The following is a 16188-nucleotide window of genomic DNA, read 5'->3' as shown; positions in this document are numbered from 1 at the left end:
GGGTGGATGGATTGTATAAATGTACAAAGACACTTTACTGTGTGTGGGTTATGTATGGTGGAGTTGCAGCGCAGCATTCTGTCGGTTTGGAGAGTGGAGGTGTAAATAAATTGTATATAGTGGTTTTATCACTGCTGTGTGCAAGCTTTCATTCTTTGCATCACCTAAGACCACCCTTGGAATGCCTCACAATCCTCTGGTTCTCACCACCCTGAACAATTTAGTGCAAACTTAGCCACTTTACTGCTTACTCCCAACTCCAAATCATTAATGAACAAGTTAAAAAGCATGGGACCCAGTACTGAGCCCTGCGGCACCCCCCTGCTTACCATCCTCTACTGCGAAAATGGCTCATTTATACTCACTCTGTTTCCTATTAATTAGCCAGTTTTTGATCCACAAGAGGACTTTTCCTTTTACTCCATAACGCTCAAGCTTACTAAGGAGCCTTTGATGAGGAACTTTATCAAAAGCTTTCTGGAAGTCAACGTAAACAACATCTATTGGGTCCCCTTTGTCCACATTTTTGTTCACCCCCTCAAAGAACTCTTAACAGGTTAGGGAGACAAGATCTTCCCTTACAGAACCCATGCTGAGTCGTCCTCAATAACTTTCATTCATCAATGTGTCTACTCATTCTCTTTGATAATGGTTTCCACCAACTTTCCTGGAATTGAAGTCAGACTGACTGGCCTGTAATTTCCCGGATCTCCTCTGGAACCCTTTTTAAAGATGGGGGGGGGGGGGGTCACATTTCCTACCTTCCAGTCCTCAGGAACAGAGGCAGATTTCAATGAAATATTACATATTTTTGTCAGGAGATCCACAAGTTCACCTTTGAGTTCTTTGAGAACTCTTGGATGTATGCCATCCGGGCCTGGTGACTTATAGTTTTTTATTTGTCTTTCAGTTGTAGGACCTCCTCTCTTGTCACCTCAATCTGACACAGGTCCTTCAAAACCCCTCCCAAAATTAGCGGTTCTGGAGTGGGCAAACACTTCTCATCTTCCACAGTGAAGACGGAGACAAAAAATGCATTCAGCTTCTCAGCCATTTCCCTACCCTCCTTCAGTAATCCTTTTACCCCATGGTCATCCAAGGGCCCCAATGCCTCCCTGGCTAGTTTCCTGCTTCTAATGTGTTTGAAGAAATTTTTGTTGGTCTTTGTTTTTTGCAATATGCTCCTCATAGTCTCTTTTTGCCTGCCTGATCACAGAACATAAGAACATAAGAGAAGCCATGTTAGATCAGGCCAATGGCCCATCCAGTCCAACACTCTGTGTCACACAGTGGCCAAAAAAAATTTATATATATATATACATACACACACACACACACACACATATACACACTGTGGCTAATAGCCACTGATGGACCTTTGCTCTATATTTTTATCTAACCCCCTCTTGAAGGTGGCTATGTTTGTGGCCACCACCACCTCCCGTGGCAGTGCATTCCACATGTTAATCACCCTTTGGGTGAAGAAGTACTTCCTTTTATCCGTTTTAACCTGTCTGCTCAGCAATTCCATTGAATGCCCACGAGTTCTTGTATTGTGAGAAAGGGAGAAAAGTACTTATTTCTCTACTTTCTCCATCCCATGCATTATCTTGTAAACCTCTATCATGTCACCTCGCAGTCGACGTTTCTCCAAGGTAAAGAGCCCCAAGCGTTTCAACCTTTCTTCATAGGGAAATTGTTCCAGCCGTTTAATCATTCTAGTTGCCCTTTTCTGGACTTTCTCCAATGCTATAATATCCTTTTTGAAGTGTGGTGACCAGAACTGCACACAATACTCCAAATGAGACCGCACCATCGATTTATTCAGGAGCATTATGATACTGGCTGATTTGTTTTCAGTTCCCTTCCTAATAATTCCCAGCATGGTGTTGTCCTTTTTTTATTGCAAACGCAAACTGTCTTGACATTTTCAGTGAGTTATCTAACACGACCCCAAGATCTCTCTCTTGGTCAGTCTCTGCCAGTGCATTTGACTTGCATTTGATTTGCCACAGCCTGTGTTCCCTTTTATTAACTTAACTTGGACTAGCTTTCCACCACTCAAAGGAATCCTTCTTACCGTTTACAGCATCCATTACTTTTTTTGTTAACCATGCAAGCTTTTTAAAATACCTATTTGTGCTTTTCCTGACTTGTGGTATATATTTTATCTGAGCTTCTAGGACTGTAGTTTTAAATAGCCTCCAAGCTTCCCAAGGGCTTTGACTCTATTTAACTTTCCTTTCAGTTTCCTCTTCACATGCCTCCTCATCTCAGAGAAGTTACCCCTTTTAAAGTTAAAAGTGGTTGTGTTGGTCTTTTGTGGCCACTCCCTATTTATACAAATGGTGAAATCAATAACATTATGGTCACTGCTTCCAAGTGGTGCAATCATTTTATATCTCTCACCAGGTCTTGGGCATTACTTTGGACCAAATTCAGGATCTCCCCATCCCTGGTAGGTTCTGTGACCATCTTCTCCATAGCACAGTCATTGAAAGCATCTAGAAACTCAGTCTCTTTCTCCCGACCAGAACACATATTGACCCAATCAATCCGCGGTTAGTTAAAATCACCTATTATGACACAGTATTTACATTTAGCTGCTATCTTTAATTCTTTCATCATATTATAATCGTCCTCTATCTTTTGATCTGGCGGGCGATAACAAACTCCTATAGTTAAATTTCCTTTTGGGCCCTCTATTTCAACCCAAAGCATTTCTAGAAGCGAATCTAATTCTCTGACCTTCTCAATCTTACTGAACTGTATACCTTTGCTAACATACAGAGCCACCCCACCTCCAACCCTCCCTCCCTATCCTTCCGATATAATTTAAATCCAGGGATCACTGTGTCCCACTGATTCTCCTCATTCCACCAAGTTTCTGAAATACCCACAATGTCTATGTTTTTCCCCAACACTAAGAATTCCAACTCCCTGATTTTACCTCAGACACTTCTAGCATTTGTATACAAACATCTATTATTTCTCAGGCAAGTTAGGCACACAACCACTCAAAACAAACAGCAGTTCCCCAGCAACCACACAAACCTCACAAACTCAGACTCTCAGCAACTTCCCCCAGCTGTTTAGAAAAGGCTGTTAAGAAAACCAAACACCCTTGCAGTAGCACACCTTTCCTGCTCTCTCCCAGAGTTCAACATCTCTGATGCTTCTCTGTGTCCTCTCCATCAACTGGCCTAAGAAAGGGCTGCTGCAGCCTTATGAAGCATTTCCTCAGAGGCCATGGTGGCCGCCTCCTTCTGTCACTCCCTCCCTCTTGTCCACTGGGGAAGCTGCTAGCCAGAGGCTGTTGCTAGGCAATCAGTGTTGCCCTCAGCTGAATATAATGCCATAGAGTTCACCCTCCAAAGCAGTTCTTTTCTCCAGGGGAAGAGACCGGTTGTCTGGAGTTCAGTTGTGATCCTAGGAGATCTTCTGGCTCCATCTGGAGGTTGTGCAATCCAAACAGAAAATCACGGTTGAGAGTAGAATCAGAGAATCATGGTTGAGAGTAGAAGAAAAAAAACCCCAGCAGGGTTCCGTGACAATCAGCCTAACAAAAAACAGAAAACTTAATACCAATAATGTAAATTGTCAATATATTCTTACCACTCTCATATAAAATAATTATCATAGTCATACCCTGACAACAACATCATTATATGTGCAACAGAAGGACATGAATAATCATATATAAAGTCCAATCCTGGAATACACAAGAAAAGTCCTTCAACTTGAACAGAAGTCCCCAGTCCAGATCCTGAGGAGATCATGTGGTGGTAAAATTCCACAACATTCAGAAGTCTTGTATAGTAGTCTTAGGAACACAGCACACACAGTGACGAGATAGTACTTTTATTTTCCCCCATTTCAATAGATGTTTTAACTAGCTTTTCCTACAATATCGGAGTACGGCAAGATTCCACAATTTTGGTGCACAATTAAGTTTCAATTCACAGGTCTTGCACCCAAATCTAAGCTCTTTCCACCAGCTGTATTATTTGGTATTAGCCCATGGCAGTGTGTGCTTTAAAAAGGCTGAAGCAACCATACACATTTTCTGGGATACCATAAGTATAAACTTCAACAGGAGGGAGATTAAGCCTGTTATGTATATATGTAGACTATTATTAGGAACTTCTCTTTCTTGATTAGGGAAAGAAAGAAACAGCACTGATTAGGTTAGTTGTATTTATTATTCTTTGCTGCTGTAATGTTTGTTGGTATCTGGATAGTGTAAGTTATGGTGAGTCCTTTGGGAGAGGACTTGCCTGTTAACCAGATTATATCTTTAGCTTGTTTAAATGAGTGTACCATTCAGTGGGTGTCTGGTTTACCTGGTTTAAAGTCCTTAATTGCATCTTTCTCTACCCTTAGCAAACAATATTAGAACCAATAGTTTACTTCTGCTCCCCCCCCCCTAAATTACAGGAAAATAGAGATTTTCCATTGGAGGTCTGACTCCATGAAGAGTTCTTTATATTTTCTACTCCTTGGTTTCTAAGAATAGCAGTACACAGTGAAAAATGATAAACAGTCTCATCTAGCAGTTCTGTGGTGCATTCCCAACATATCAGTAGGGCACTGACCCTGTCAGCCACAAGGATAATGCAGCTCTACAGGCCAGGTGCACCTTTTCCAAATTTTGATCCAGATAATAATTTCCATTTTTCTGCTGTGACAAGGTTGCCTCATTCCTTTTAAAATATAGTCATTGCTGGGGTAATTAAATTGCTCAGTTAGTGGTTCAGAAGGACTCCTGAAGGTTTTGCTTTCAGAATTCAAGGCCAGGTGGGTTGACATTGGAAAGTTGAATGCAAGTAACTAGAAGACCTCACAGAAGGGGTGTAATTGAAAAACATAACACTTAACATGGACTAAATTGACAGCTAGCCGCCATTACCAACACGTTAATATATTCTATTTTAAGATCGTAATAGCACCTGATATCGTTTTATGTTTTTATTCAGTATTCATGGTGTATTTTTATATTTTTATGTCTATGGTTTATATCAATACTTGTTTTTATGACTCTGTGAATATAAGCTGCCCTGAGCCTGCTTCGGTGGGGAGGGCGGGATATAAGTGAAATAAATAAATAAAATAGTTGGCATGCTGCTTCAGTGAAACTGAGCAATTTAGTTGAGGAGTATGTTCTAGATGCTGCATTAAAAAAGATGTCAGTGCCAAAGATCAGACTTAGGCTGTGTCTGTTCTGGTGACTGTGAAAAATATTGTGATCTATGAAAATATTTTCATTCATATTCTGGCAAAACACTGGAGAGTGCTGTGAACTGTACAAACAGGGTTGGAAACAACTTTCACTTAGTCTCACCCAATTCCTATCCCTACTACAGACCCAGCTCCAAATGGATTTTGTCTATGCAGCATCCATGATCCCCAGCATAGCATTATTAGTTATCAAAGTGGACCCATCCTTCCTTTTTAGCATGCAGAAAAGCTGGCTGAGTCCAACTTTTAGATATCTTCTTGTTAGACAAAACAAAACAAAAGTAACAGTATTTATTAAGCTCATATCATATAACAGGGCTACCCCTTTTCAGTTTCCACACAGGACCTATGCTAGTGGTTTTTCTTGGGTATCATTAAGCTGATCTGATCTGCCTTGTCATTAGAAGAGAGAATGATTTCTGTAGAGGAGGACAGCTGAAGAACTCCTAACTTTTAAAACTGCAAACTTTTGTTGAGCTAGAGAAGTAACCAACATAAGTGACCTCTTGTCCAGTCCACCAGCAGCACTACTTGCTAGAACTTCAGTTCCTAAATGCTTTCTCTTACATTATGTAGAATTGCTTTTCTGCCAACATTCGATACAACTGGTTAAAGGACAGTAAATGGTTTTTCTAGTCTCAGAAAGGCCGGTTCAGCTAATGGTGCTGCTTTTTTTCTTTCATTTTGCTTTCAGGTGAGAGTGTATGATCTTCTCCAGTATGGGCATGGCCCAGATGATGTCTTAATCTTAGCTACAGATGGACTTTGGGATGTACTATTAAATGAAGAAGTGGCAGAAGCTGTGACTACTTTCCTACCAAACTGTGACCCTGATGACCCCCACAGGTTTGTAATTTTGCCTATCATTCATATTTATTTATCTAGAAAGTATTCCTGTCACCCCCTAAATAAACATTATCTTTGTTTAAAGTCTTTAATAAATATACTTGACTTTTGTTGTAAGGTTGGCACTTCCCAGAGTGAAGGCTTTTGCAGCTAGCTGGTTCTGGTGCTGAGGCTGAGGCTTGTAGCTGTTTTCAGTTTTTAGAGGATGACCTAAACTATTAAACTAAAAAGATTCAGAAGGCAGTCATATAATTCTTCCGTCATTCTTTTCCTATACTATGAAGCCTGTGCATCATCAAAGATTATGTTTGTAGACAAAACACATATGCTACATAGTTTGAATTAGAGAGTTCTAAAGGTAGTAGAGTCATTCAACCATTTTGTTTTCTTCATGAGTTTTCAAAATCACTCCATGGTGAAATCTATGACTGGATTTCATATCTAGATTTGGTATGTATTTAGCTCCCCACGAACACATGAATTATATCTTTGTTAGGAAAGCAGTATGATTAAACAGGAAGCAATGCTAGAGTGGGTGAATAGTCCATAGGTCCAGCTCTTAAGTATAACTAAGTATAATTAACTTAAGTAATTAAGCAGGATGACTATATGTAGGTCCAAGGCAAAAGGAGGTATGGCAATTCCAGACATTACACGCTATTTCAAAGCTACAATTCTGTCTCAATTGGTCAAATTATTATACTATCATCCTCCGCCCCCTTGGAAATCTATAGAAGAGGCTCATTTTTCTCCTCTCGAATTTTATGAAATATTATGGCTCACGAAATCTGAACGGCCACTTTGGCATTTTGTAAATCCTTTCCTTAAGGCTCTCTTATCCGTTTGGGACTCTGAACACTGTTATTTAGCGCCAGGATACTCTATCATTTCTTCCTTTATAGGTCAAAAATGGTTCCCCCCAGCTCAGCTACCTTCCTCTTATAAAATTTGGAGAAGCTCTTCAAAAGTTTTTCTTTTTGATCTCCTCTCCACCTCAAGACAAGTTTTACCCAAAGATAAATTAGACCAAAAATTGTTAATGCCTTCACCATGGTTCGAATACTTCCAAATCAGACACTTATTTCAAGATCTCAGAGTGAGCCAGTCCATTTCTCGCCCTTTGACAGATTTTGAACACCTGATTCTTCAACTGCCTAAAAACCAAAACAAAAATAAAAAAAAAGGTCTCATCTCACAGCTATATCAAATCCTTTTGACTAAACTAGAAATCTCTCTATCCTCATATACTACTCTTTGGCAAAAAGATTGTAATGTTACTATTTCCCCAGAACAGTGGGATTCCATCTGGGCTAGTGAAACACTACAATCCAAAATAATATCTCTCAACAAAACTATATGTTAATCGCTTGTTGGTATCATACACCTCATCAACTCTCTCATATATTCCCCCATGGATCTCTGATTGTTGGAGGAACTGTGACTTCAAGGCATCCTATATTCATTGTTGGTGGGATTGTCCCAAAATCAAATCTTTTTGGTCACTAATTTGTACCCATATTTCTTCCTTAACTAATATTTTAATCCCCATTACTCCAGAAGTTATACTCCTTAACAACTGGTCGGGCATACAACTAACGCCCTCTAAAAAATCTTTAATTGTTAAATTATTAACAGCTGCTAAAACATCAATTGCACAAACCTGGAAAACCCCAACTAGCCTGTCACTTGATTCCTGGTTTCTTAAGATTTGGGAACATATTGCAATGGACAAAATTCAGGCAGCTTTGGATCAACACGATCCCCTCCAAGCTTACACCAATTATGTTGCAATATGGCTACCTATTTTGGAAAAACTATATAGTGACCCGTTTTATATCAACTCACTTACCAAAAGTTTGATGTATAAAGACCTCTTATTGTTGTAAGTCTCCTTTTGATGTACCCTTTTCCTCTTGGATATTCCAAGCTCCATTATAACAAATTCGTTATGAGCATACCATTCTCTTTTTCCCTTTGTTGTTATGCTATTATTTGAATTGTTACATTTTTTCAAACTGACTTGGATCATATCTCAACGTTATATACTGCTCTTTGCTAAATTTATACTTACCTTATATTTGTATGATCCTTTTTACTTCAATAAAAATTTTGAAAAGTTAAAAAAAGCATGATGTTGATATTTGAAACATGCCCATCAAATAGTAAATATTCTTGAATTCTAATTGTACTACTAATGTGAGAAAGGCTAACTACTCTTCTTCTGAACTAAGATTGTTCCAACTAAGCATAAAATGTGAACAAATTGTGCACAATCTGCCTTCTGAGAAGCTTAAGTGAGATTGCCTAGAGGTCAAGCTAGCAGAAGTATAGACACTTTTCTCTCCAGTGAAATAACTGTAAGCAAATAGAGAGGCGAAGAGTAGACGGTGAAAGAAGTTTTAAAATGTTGGAGAAAATTCTTTTCTCCCCTCCCAGGGTTTCCATTCTCCCAGTGGGTCTTGGAGATCTTCTGGAATTATTACCGATCTCCAGAATATAGAGATCAGTTCCCCTGGAGAAACTGGCTGCTTTGGAAAGTGGACTTTATGGCATCTAACCCCAATAGGATCCCTCCCCTCCGGAAACCCTGCCCCCCCCCCCCAGGCTTTACTCCCAGAAGTCCAAGAATTTCCCAACCTGTAGTTGGCAACCCTACTCCTCCTCATTCCATTTTTGGGGATGTTACATCTCTGGTGAGCATGTGGGTAACATGAAACTTTCTTTGATTTATAATCAGCTGTCGGGAGAAGTTAGGATACAAATTCTTTAAGTCAGAATGCTATATGGAAGGATATAAATACATCATTATAAAGATGTGAAGGCTCTGGGAGAAATGGAAATAATTTTTCCCCTAGTAGAAAAATTGGGAAATGTTGGGGAGTGCTGAAAGAGACTTGTGTGTGGAGAAATAAGTGAAATGCTTCTTTTAAGAAGACTTCTCTTGAAACATATGGGATGAAAAAGTTTAGAAGTTTTTTCAATTTTTATAAATTGCCTCCAAGCCCCTCCCAGATGATTTCACTCCCTTTTGGAAAGAGATTTACCTCAAAATAAATGTAGTGTGAACATTTTTAATGTAAGAGTCTACAATAGTCAATACTACTACTACTAATGTATTATATAGAAATTTACAATATATTTTCAACAATATGTTTTTATGTAAATGTAAACAATTTTGGAAACTATTTATTTATTTAATTAGATTTCTATCCCACCCTCCCTGCGGCACTACAATGTGATTAAGGACAATACATCATTAAAGACTTCATTGTTTTCAATTGTATAGTTTAATAATATTCAAATATGCTGGTGGTTCTTCCTATTGTAATTGTATGAATGTTTCTGTCCACATAACAGACATGATTTTGTTTACTATAACATTCATTTTTTGCATTTTTCAACCTCTCAGAGGGCAAAAATTAAGATATACGTGCTAAGATAACATAGAGTACAGCAGTTTGTAACTCTCTCCCAAGTACTGGGTATATTTGTGATCTTTCTTAAAGGAAATCAAGACATTTATGCAATAGCCTAAATTATGAATGATGCATTTTATGTTCATAAATAAATAATATAAGTTTAGGTTTGATAGGAAAGTACAGATTGCAAATATTTCAGTTTCCCCCAAAATCTCTCCTTTTTTCCTGAGAAAAAATGGAAAGACATTTTTTTATAGTGGTTTCAAGATTTTTGAAAATCTTACATCCCTAGTTCATTGACACACATGGGCAGAATTTCAAGCCAGTATCAATATATCAGTAAACTTTAAGAAAAATGTATAAGGGTAGAATAACATCTCCCTGAAAGTTGTCTCAGACGACGTGACTTTGCTAGAAGCAAAACAGAAACTTCATTCCACACTAAAATAGTTCATCATCATCGTTGGCGTCGGCCATAAAAGAAATCAGTTATACAGAGTAAGAGAATTATCAAGTTATACAGAATAAAAATTACCCATAAAATACAAAAATACAGTTAAAATTTAGAAACATCATTACCAGTTAAAAGTATGGTTACAAAATCCTTTGGCGTGTCATGGTGGCCAGAAAAATGAACTTGGCTACTATTTCAGTGTCTCTCGGGGAGAAACCAGTCAGGAGCCTACAGACTTTCAAGGCATCCAAGCAGTCTCCTGATTTCTCTAAAATGGGTTACGAAGCTGTGAATATAGCAAACAGTGGAGCAAGACATGAAGGACTGTTTCAACGGATGTGTGGTCACAAGGACAGTACCTAAGAGAGTAGGTTGTCTTGTTAAATCTGCCAAGAAGTATGGCAGAGGGCAGAGCATTACATTTAGCAAGAGAGAAAGCTCTTCGATGCTGAGGTGTCAATAAAAGGGAAACATATGAGGCCATTTTCCCCATGGTGAGGAGAATCTAAAAACACAGTGGAGAACAAGTTTTATTGGCCAGACTATATAATTCCTGGTATTCAATGTCCAAAAGTCTACTTTTAATTTGGTAAAACTAAAATAGTTATTGGGCAGAGCTGGTGCTACTTGGAGTGCTATATCACTAATCTTCCTTTCTCACCTGCCTTGCCTACTGTTTGGATGGTAGAGTGGGGATAGCCCTTTCTTATCTTAGGCTATAGATGAGAGAAGTGACTAATTCCAGGAGAATATTTTTTCATCTCTACAATATTTCCTCTGATCAATATTAGAAGCTTCAGTAGCAACAGCAAATAGATATTGTGGGGGGAAATACTGTTCCAATTAAATGCTTTGTTAGGGAGAACTACTTGCTTGAAAGCTACTTCAGCAGTTCTGTAAACTTGCCTTGACAGTTGAAATCTAAATTCACTGCATTAATAAATAAAGCATTTAGTAATGGACCGATACTGATAGTTATCTCCAAGTTCCTGAAACACTCCTCTGTTACCGAGGATGAACCTCTTTCTAGCTCCTGATATGCTCTTTTACAGCTGTCTGCAGTCATTGCCTGCTTTTTTATTTTATAATTAGAAGTTTGTTTTCTCTATGTTTTTGACATTATTGCACATACATAACTTTTCCATTTGGGAAGTTTTAAACCTCCTAATCTTTTTCTTTTTTTTTTTAGATTTGGGATTTTTCTGCAAACCTGGTAGTTTTCCATATTTGAAGTAACACCTTCCTTTTCCCCACCTGGTCCGATTGTGTTGCTTTGCTAAATAAATAAATGGTTTGATTTACACTCTGGGACCAAGTTTGGAAGTTATAAAATAATCTTTTAGGCTTTCTGTAGTTGAGTACAAATTTTGACAAGATCTCTCCCAGTCCCTCATGAAAAGAATATTCAGGGAATGGCATGAGGAGATAATCTTTTGTACATGTCAATATAAAATAAACAGCTATGTCTCTGAACAAAGCAGGAGTCAAGTGGCACCTTTAAGACCAACCAAGTTTTATTTAGAATGTAAGCTTTTGCGTGCTCTCTAAGCACACTTCATCAGACGAGGGGATCAGGTATTGTGGCTGGAATACATGCAGTTTGTTGATTAAGAGGGCAAACTAACGGCTGCCCACCTGGATCTAGCTATGTCTCTGTTAATGGTAACCAGCCTTTTCAGCTATTCACTCTGGAGGTGCTCTCTCATTTCTTGTCAAGCATCTTGCAATAATTAACAACTTCAGGTAAAGGGTTTAGGAAGTAGGGATAGTTCATTCACTCAGGTTTGCAGTTTGGGCTATTTATATACCCACTTCTGTGCATTATTCTTACATTATGGTGGATTTTTATTAACTCTACTTGGCATGAAGACCATTACAATTTCTGTTCTATGTGACTGTAAGGTGGCTTGTAGACGTGGAGAGCTAGCAACACATTCTATGATCACTGCTGAGCTATGTAATGGCTGTAACCACAGTGTCAGGCCTAGCAACTGTTGGTTGGATTGCCCAGCAGATTTTCTTGAATGTAAGTGGGGGGTGGAAGAATTTTAATTGATTTCCTGCTACAGACCTCTGCATCATCTCTCATGCTGTCCCTGGGAGTCCACAGTAGAGTTGCCAACTCCATTATCTGGGGCTTTGGCACATGGAGGAGAATTCACAATGGCTATTCCTGTGCTCTAGAAACTTTCTGTAAGTATATCTGCCATCTTCTTAGCTACTCAATTGTATTGTAAGGCGAGAACATGGAATGGATTCTCTCTAATGTGATAAAGCTTTGTTTTTGTACAATGTTTCTGATCTGTGGCTTTTTAAAAAAATGACTTGTAGGTACACGCTAGCGGCTCAGGATCTGGTAATGCGAGCCAGGGGAGTGCTGAAAGACAGAGGCTGGAGAATATCCAATGACAGACTGGGCTCAGGAGACGACATTTCTGTCTACGTCATCCCTTTAATACATGGGAACAAACTGTCATAAAAGAAGCACTGATACTTGTGGGCAAAGTGTGCTTTTTAGTAAGAACCTTTGGAAAAGTCAGGCTGCTAAAAAATAATAGCAACTTTGGATATGTTCTATTCTAAACTTGATTGGAGGGGGAACATTTCTACCTTAATTGTAGGGGCTGGATTGTATAAGATTAAAAGTATCTCATAAGAGTTGCGGCTTCCCTATGTTAATGTCTTTTGGTGCATATCAGGGGCAGAACTTCAATGCTGCTAGCGTATTAGTGATTCCTTTTTAATGTTCCTCCTGGTGAGGACCCTGTTGTGATCTGATAAATTCCTTTCTCTTTTCCAGTTCAATGTAGCCTGAAAATGTCACTTGGATGTGAAGTGGAAACTGGTACCCAGTCCCCACCCAAATTAACTTTTCTTTAGAACAAATAGATGTGTAACATTAAGGTAAAAAACCCCAAATCTGACAAGTATGAGATGTGATTTTTTAAAAAAAACCTAATATTTTAGTGGAGAACTACTAAAGAAATCTATTTATTAACCTAAATTCAAGCTTTTCCCCCTCTTGTATCTTAGAATTCTTGGAGCTTTGCAATTAATTTTATATATATAAGTGGTAAAGCCATTTTTTCCTCTGAAATTCTAATTTATAGATGCTATTAGCAAAGTTGACTAAGAGGAGAGTGAAAAATTGTTTGGTTTGGAAATGTATCTTTGTGTTCTTTTTTTTCTGTCAGAATTTTTGTGTTTGTAACTATGATGTAGCAGACTGGGAAAAATCTTACTTTAGAAAGACATTCCCAGAAGTAAATATTTCTTTAGCACCAGACGTTTTCATTCATTGAATGCATCTGTCTGTTGAACATATATCCTGTTGAAAGGATCATTAAATATATATTATTCCTTAGTAATTTTTTGTTTTCTAAGTCTATGTTTTATCTAATACTGGAATATTTTGGAGCTCTTCTCCTGAACAATTTTTTTCCAACTTTTCTTACTAAGCTACTTTAGCATTGCTTTCTTTTGCTGCTTCTGTAATTACAGGTGAGATTTTATTGGAGGGTAGAGGCACTTGGTAGTATAAACTTGGAAGACAAAGAAAAGAGCCTTTTATAAAGACAACATTTATTGGCTTGTTTGCTGTTCTGCCTACCATGCTCAATATATCTACATAGTATAAGGATAGAAAAATTAAGCGAAATAATTATATTTACCTGCACAACATCAAGTTTATCTATTCTACAGTGGGATTTCTATGTAGATTTACTGTCATTTGAACAGTCACAAGTGGCTAGAAAGTCAGGTTCCACGGATACTGCCTCCAAAACTATGGACTTACCACTAAAGTCTAGACCATCCATTCGAGGGTAAAGAGTAGCTTGCATATTGGAAAGAAGACAACATTTGAAAAAAAAAAATAGTTGAGAAACTGGTATATTCTTGGAAATACCATTTAGTAGATGGCTGGTCTCAACTATTCTTCCTAAAAGGGAAGTTGCTAGTTTTAAGACGAGAATAGCATATGATCCCATGATCCACTTGGCTAATTATTTTCCTAAATTTAGTTGGTCTGGAAATAATAATTTGCTTAAATAATAAATTGTATATTTCTTCTGGAACAGATGTTTAATTTAGGCTGCTATAGCCTAAATTATAGCCTATATCAGAAGACATATTCTGATACAAATGCCTCTTCCAACATTCATTCAGCTTCTGTTGGAAATTAGACAGTTCAGAAGATGATAATTTGCTTCTGACATGAATTACATCTCATTGTTATCAGAAAATGCTTGTGTTAGACTTGGTTATGTCTGGTGTACAACATTTTTATAAGAAGCATATGTTTCATAAACTAGAGCCATTCTACAAGACAGCAGTGAAATTATTTTCAGTATATTCTGTACTTCTTCCCACCTGCTCAGGTTACTTTCTCTTAATATTGCCTAAAGAAATCTGGGTGTGGTGTAGTTTAGAATTCATTTCCACATAAACTCTTTACCTGGATAAGCATTCGCTTTGTCTTATTTTGAACATTCCCATGAAGTAAATCTTTGACTTGCACACCTACCATATTTTCCATCACTTTTGAATGCAGTATGTGCCCTGAAATTTATAGACCTTACTGTTTTTCCTAATTTGGACCACTGGAGGAAGTGGTTGGGGTTTTTTTGGGGGGGGGGGTGTTATATTTTTTTGCACAGGACTGGAACACATTCCCTATTTCCAGGTGCCGTAAGTGGGAAAATTAAAATTTTAGTAGTAAACCATCTCAGTGCTATCAGAAGAATGAAAATATTTTTGCCATTGCAGGTAGAGCACAGATACAATTTTTATTTTACTCCTATTGCAAGCAGTCTTGATTACAGCTCTGAAGGAGATTTGTCATGGTAGATGGGCATCAGAGTGAGCAGCAGCAGGAACAGAATGTATTCAAAACTAGGGTTGCCAATCCCCAGGTGGGGACAGGGGATCCCCTGGTTTGGAGGCCCTCCCCCTGCTTTAGGGTCATCAGAAAGCGGGGGGGAGGGGACGGAAATGTCTGCTGGGAACTCTGTTTCCCTATGGAGACTTATTTCCATAGAAAATAAGGGAGAATTGATCTGCGAGTATCTGGGGCTTTGAAGTAGAAACACCAACGTTTCAGTATAGTATCCAGTGCCTCTCCCCAAACCAACCCCCAAGTTTCAAAAAGATTGGGCCAGCGGGTCAAGTTCTATGAACCCCTATCCTTCGTTATTTCCTATGGAAAGAAAGCATTTAAAAGGTGTGTCGTCCCTTTAAATGGGATGGTCAGAACTCCCTTTGGAGTTCAATTATGCTTGTCACACCCTTGCTCCTGGCTCCACCCCCCATGTCTTCTGGCTCCACCCCCCAAATCCCCAGATATTTCTTGAATTGGACTTGGCAACCCTATTCAGAACTAATATATTATCTAGACTGTTACTTTTTATCATGTGATGGAAAATGGTGCTTATCTGAAACATGTTAATGAAAGCTTCATTTTCAGTGGTTTTGTGTTTTTTATATTACTTTATCCAGATTTAATAGTACATTTGCAAGCACTATTTAGTTTACCTAATCAACAATGTAAAATATATATTCTTCTATTAGCAATTTTTATTAGCAACATCTTCATAGTAATTCTAGAAATGTTAGTTGTTTTAAATGAAGCAGCAGGCAAATGCTTAAATCACCTTTTTCCTTTAAAAACCATAAATATCGCTGCTGTTCAGATAAAATTTCAGGAATGAATGGTTTATATAAAGCATTATATGTGTAGATCCTTTGTCTTCTATTTACTAGCATGAAATATCTCACCCAACTCAGTGACTTTGCCTAGATAAAGCTGTATTGGCGGTAAAGAACTTTTGGGAAAGCCTATTGACCAATTCAGAATTATTTAAAAACAAAAAACCAGTAAGTAAATGTTTGCATTCACAGGGAACATTTGCATCCTCAGAATGAAATCAGCATTGATTCTGAAGCTTTTACTGACCTTCTCTAAAAGGTATTCTCAAGTTATGGTTCCACCTGCTTTTAGAACTTCTGTAGAGTTCCTTTAGGGCATTAATATTTCCCTATATTAAAACATTTCAGATTTTGTTCCAAAGAATGACACTTTTGAGACAATAATGCACTTTCCAGAATAACATTATTTTGTAAGAGCCTGTGTGTTTTACTACCGGGCTGCAACACCAAACATTTGTGAAAGTGAGTAGAATGCTATGCAAATCATATTGCTAATAGCAAGCTCCACTAGGGCAGCAAAGCTCT

At 38.1% G+C, this 16188-nt stretch overlaps 1 protein-coding gene across 1 annotated transcript in view; it reads left to right on the top strand.

Annotated features, from left to right (window-relative positions):
• Nucleotides 1-13321, top strand: part of PPM1H (protein phosphatase, Mg2+/Mn2+ dependent 1H) — a 172783-nt gene extending 159462 nt beyond the window's left edge. The window contains exons 9-10 of the mRNA XM_060244983.1: nucleotides 5933-6084; nucleotides 12289-13321. Of these exons, the coding sequence (XP_060100966.1) occupies nucleotides 5933-6084; nucleotides 12289-12436 (300 nt within the window). The 3' untranslated portion in view covers nucleotides 12437-13321. The remainder of the gene's footprint in view (nucleotides 1-5932; nucleotides 6085-12288) is intronic.
• Nucleotides 13322-16188: the final 2867 nt, after the last annotated feature.

Source organism: Heteronotia binoei, chromosome 8 (assembly GCF_032191835.1).
Source record: "Heteronotia binoei isolate CCM8104 ecotype False Entrance Well chromosome 8, APGP_CSIRO_Hbin_v1, whole genome shotgun sequence".
NCBI classification, from domain to species: Eukaryota; Metazoa; Chordata; class Lepidosauria; order Squamata; family Gekkonidae; genus Heteronotia; species Heteronotia binoei.
The sequence above is the reverse complement of the archived record's forward strand: the minus strand, read 5'-3'. Positions and strand labels throughout refer to the sequence as shown.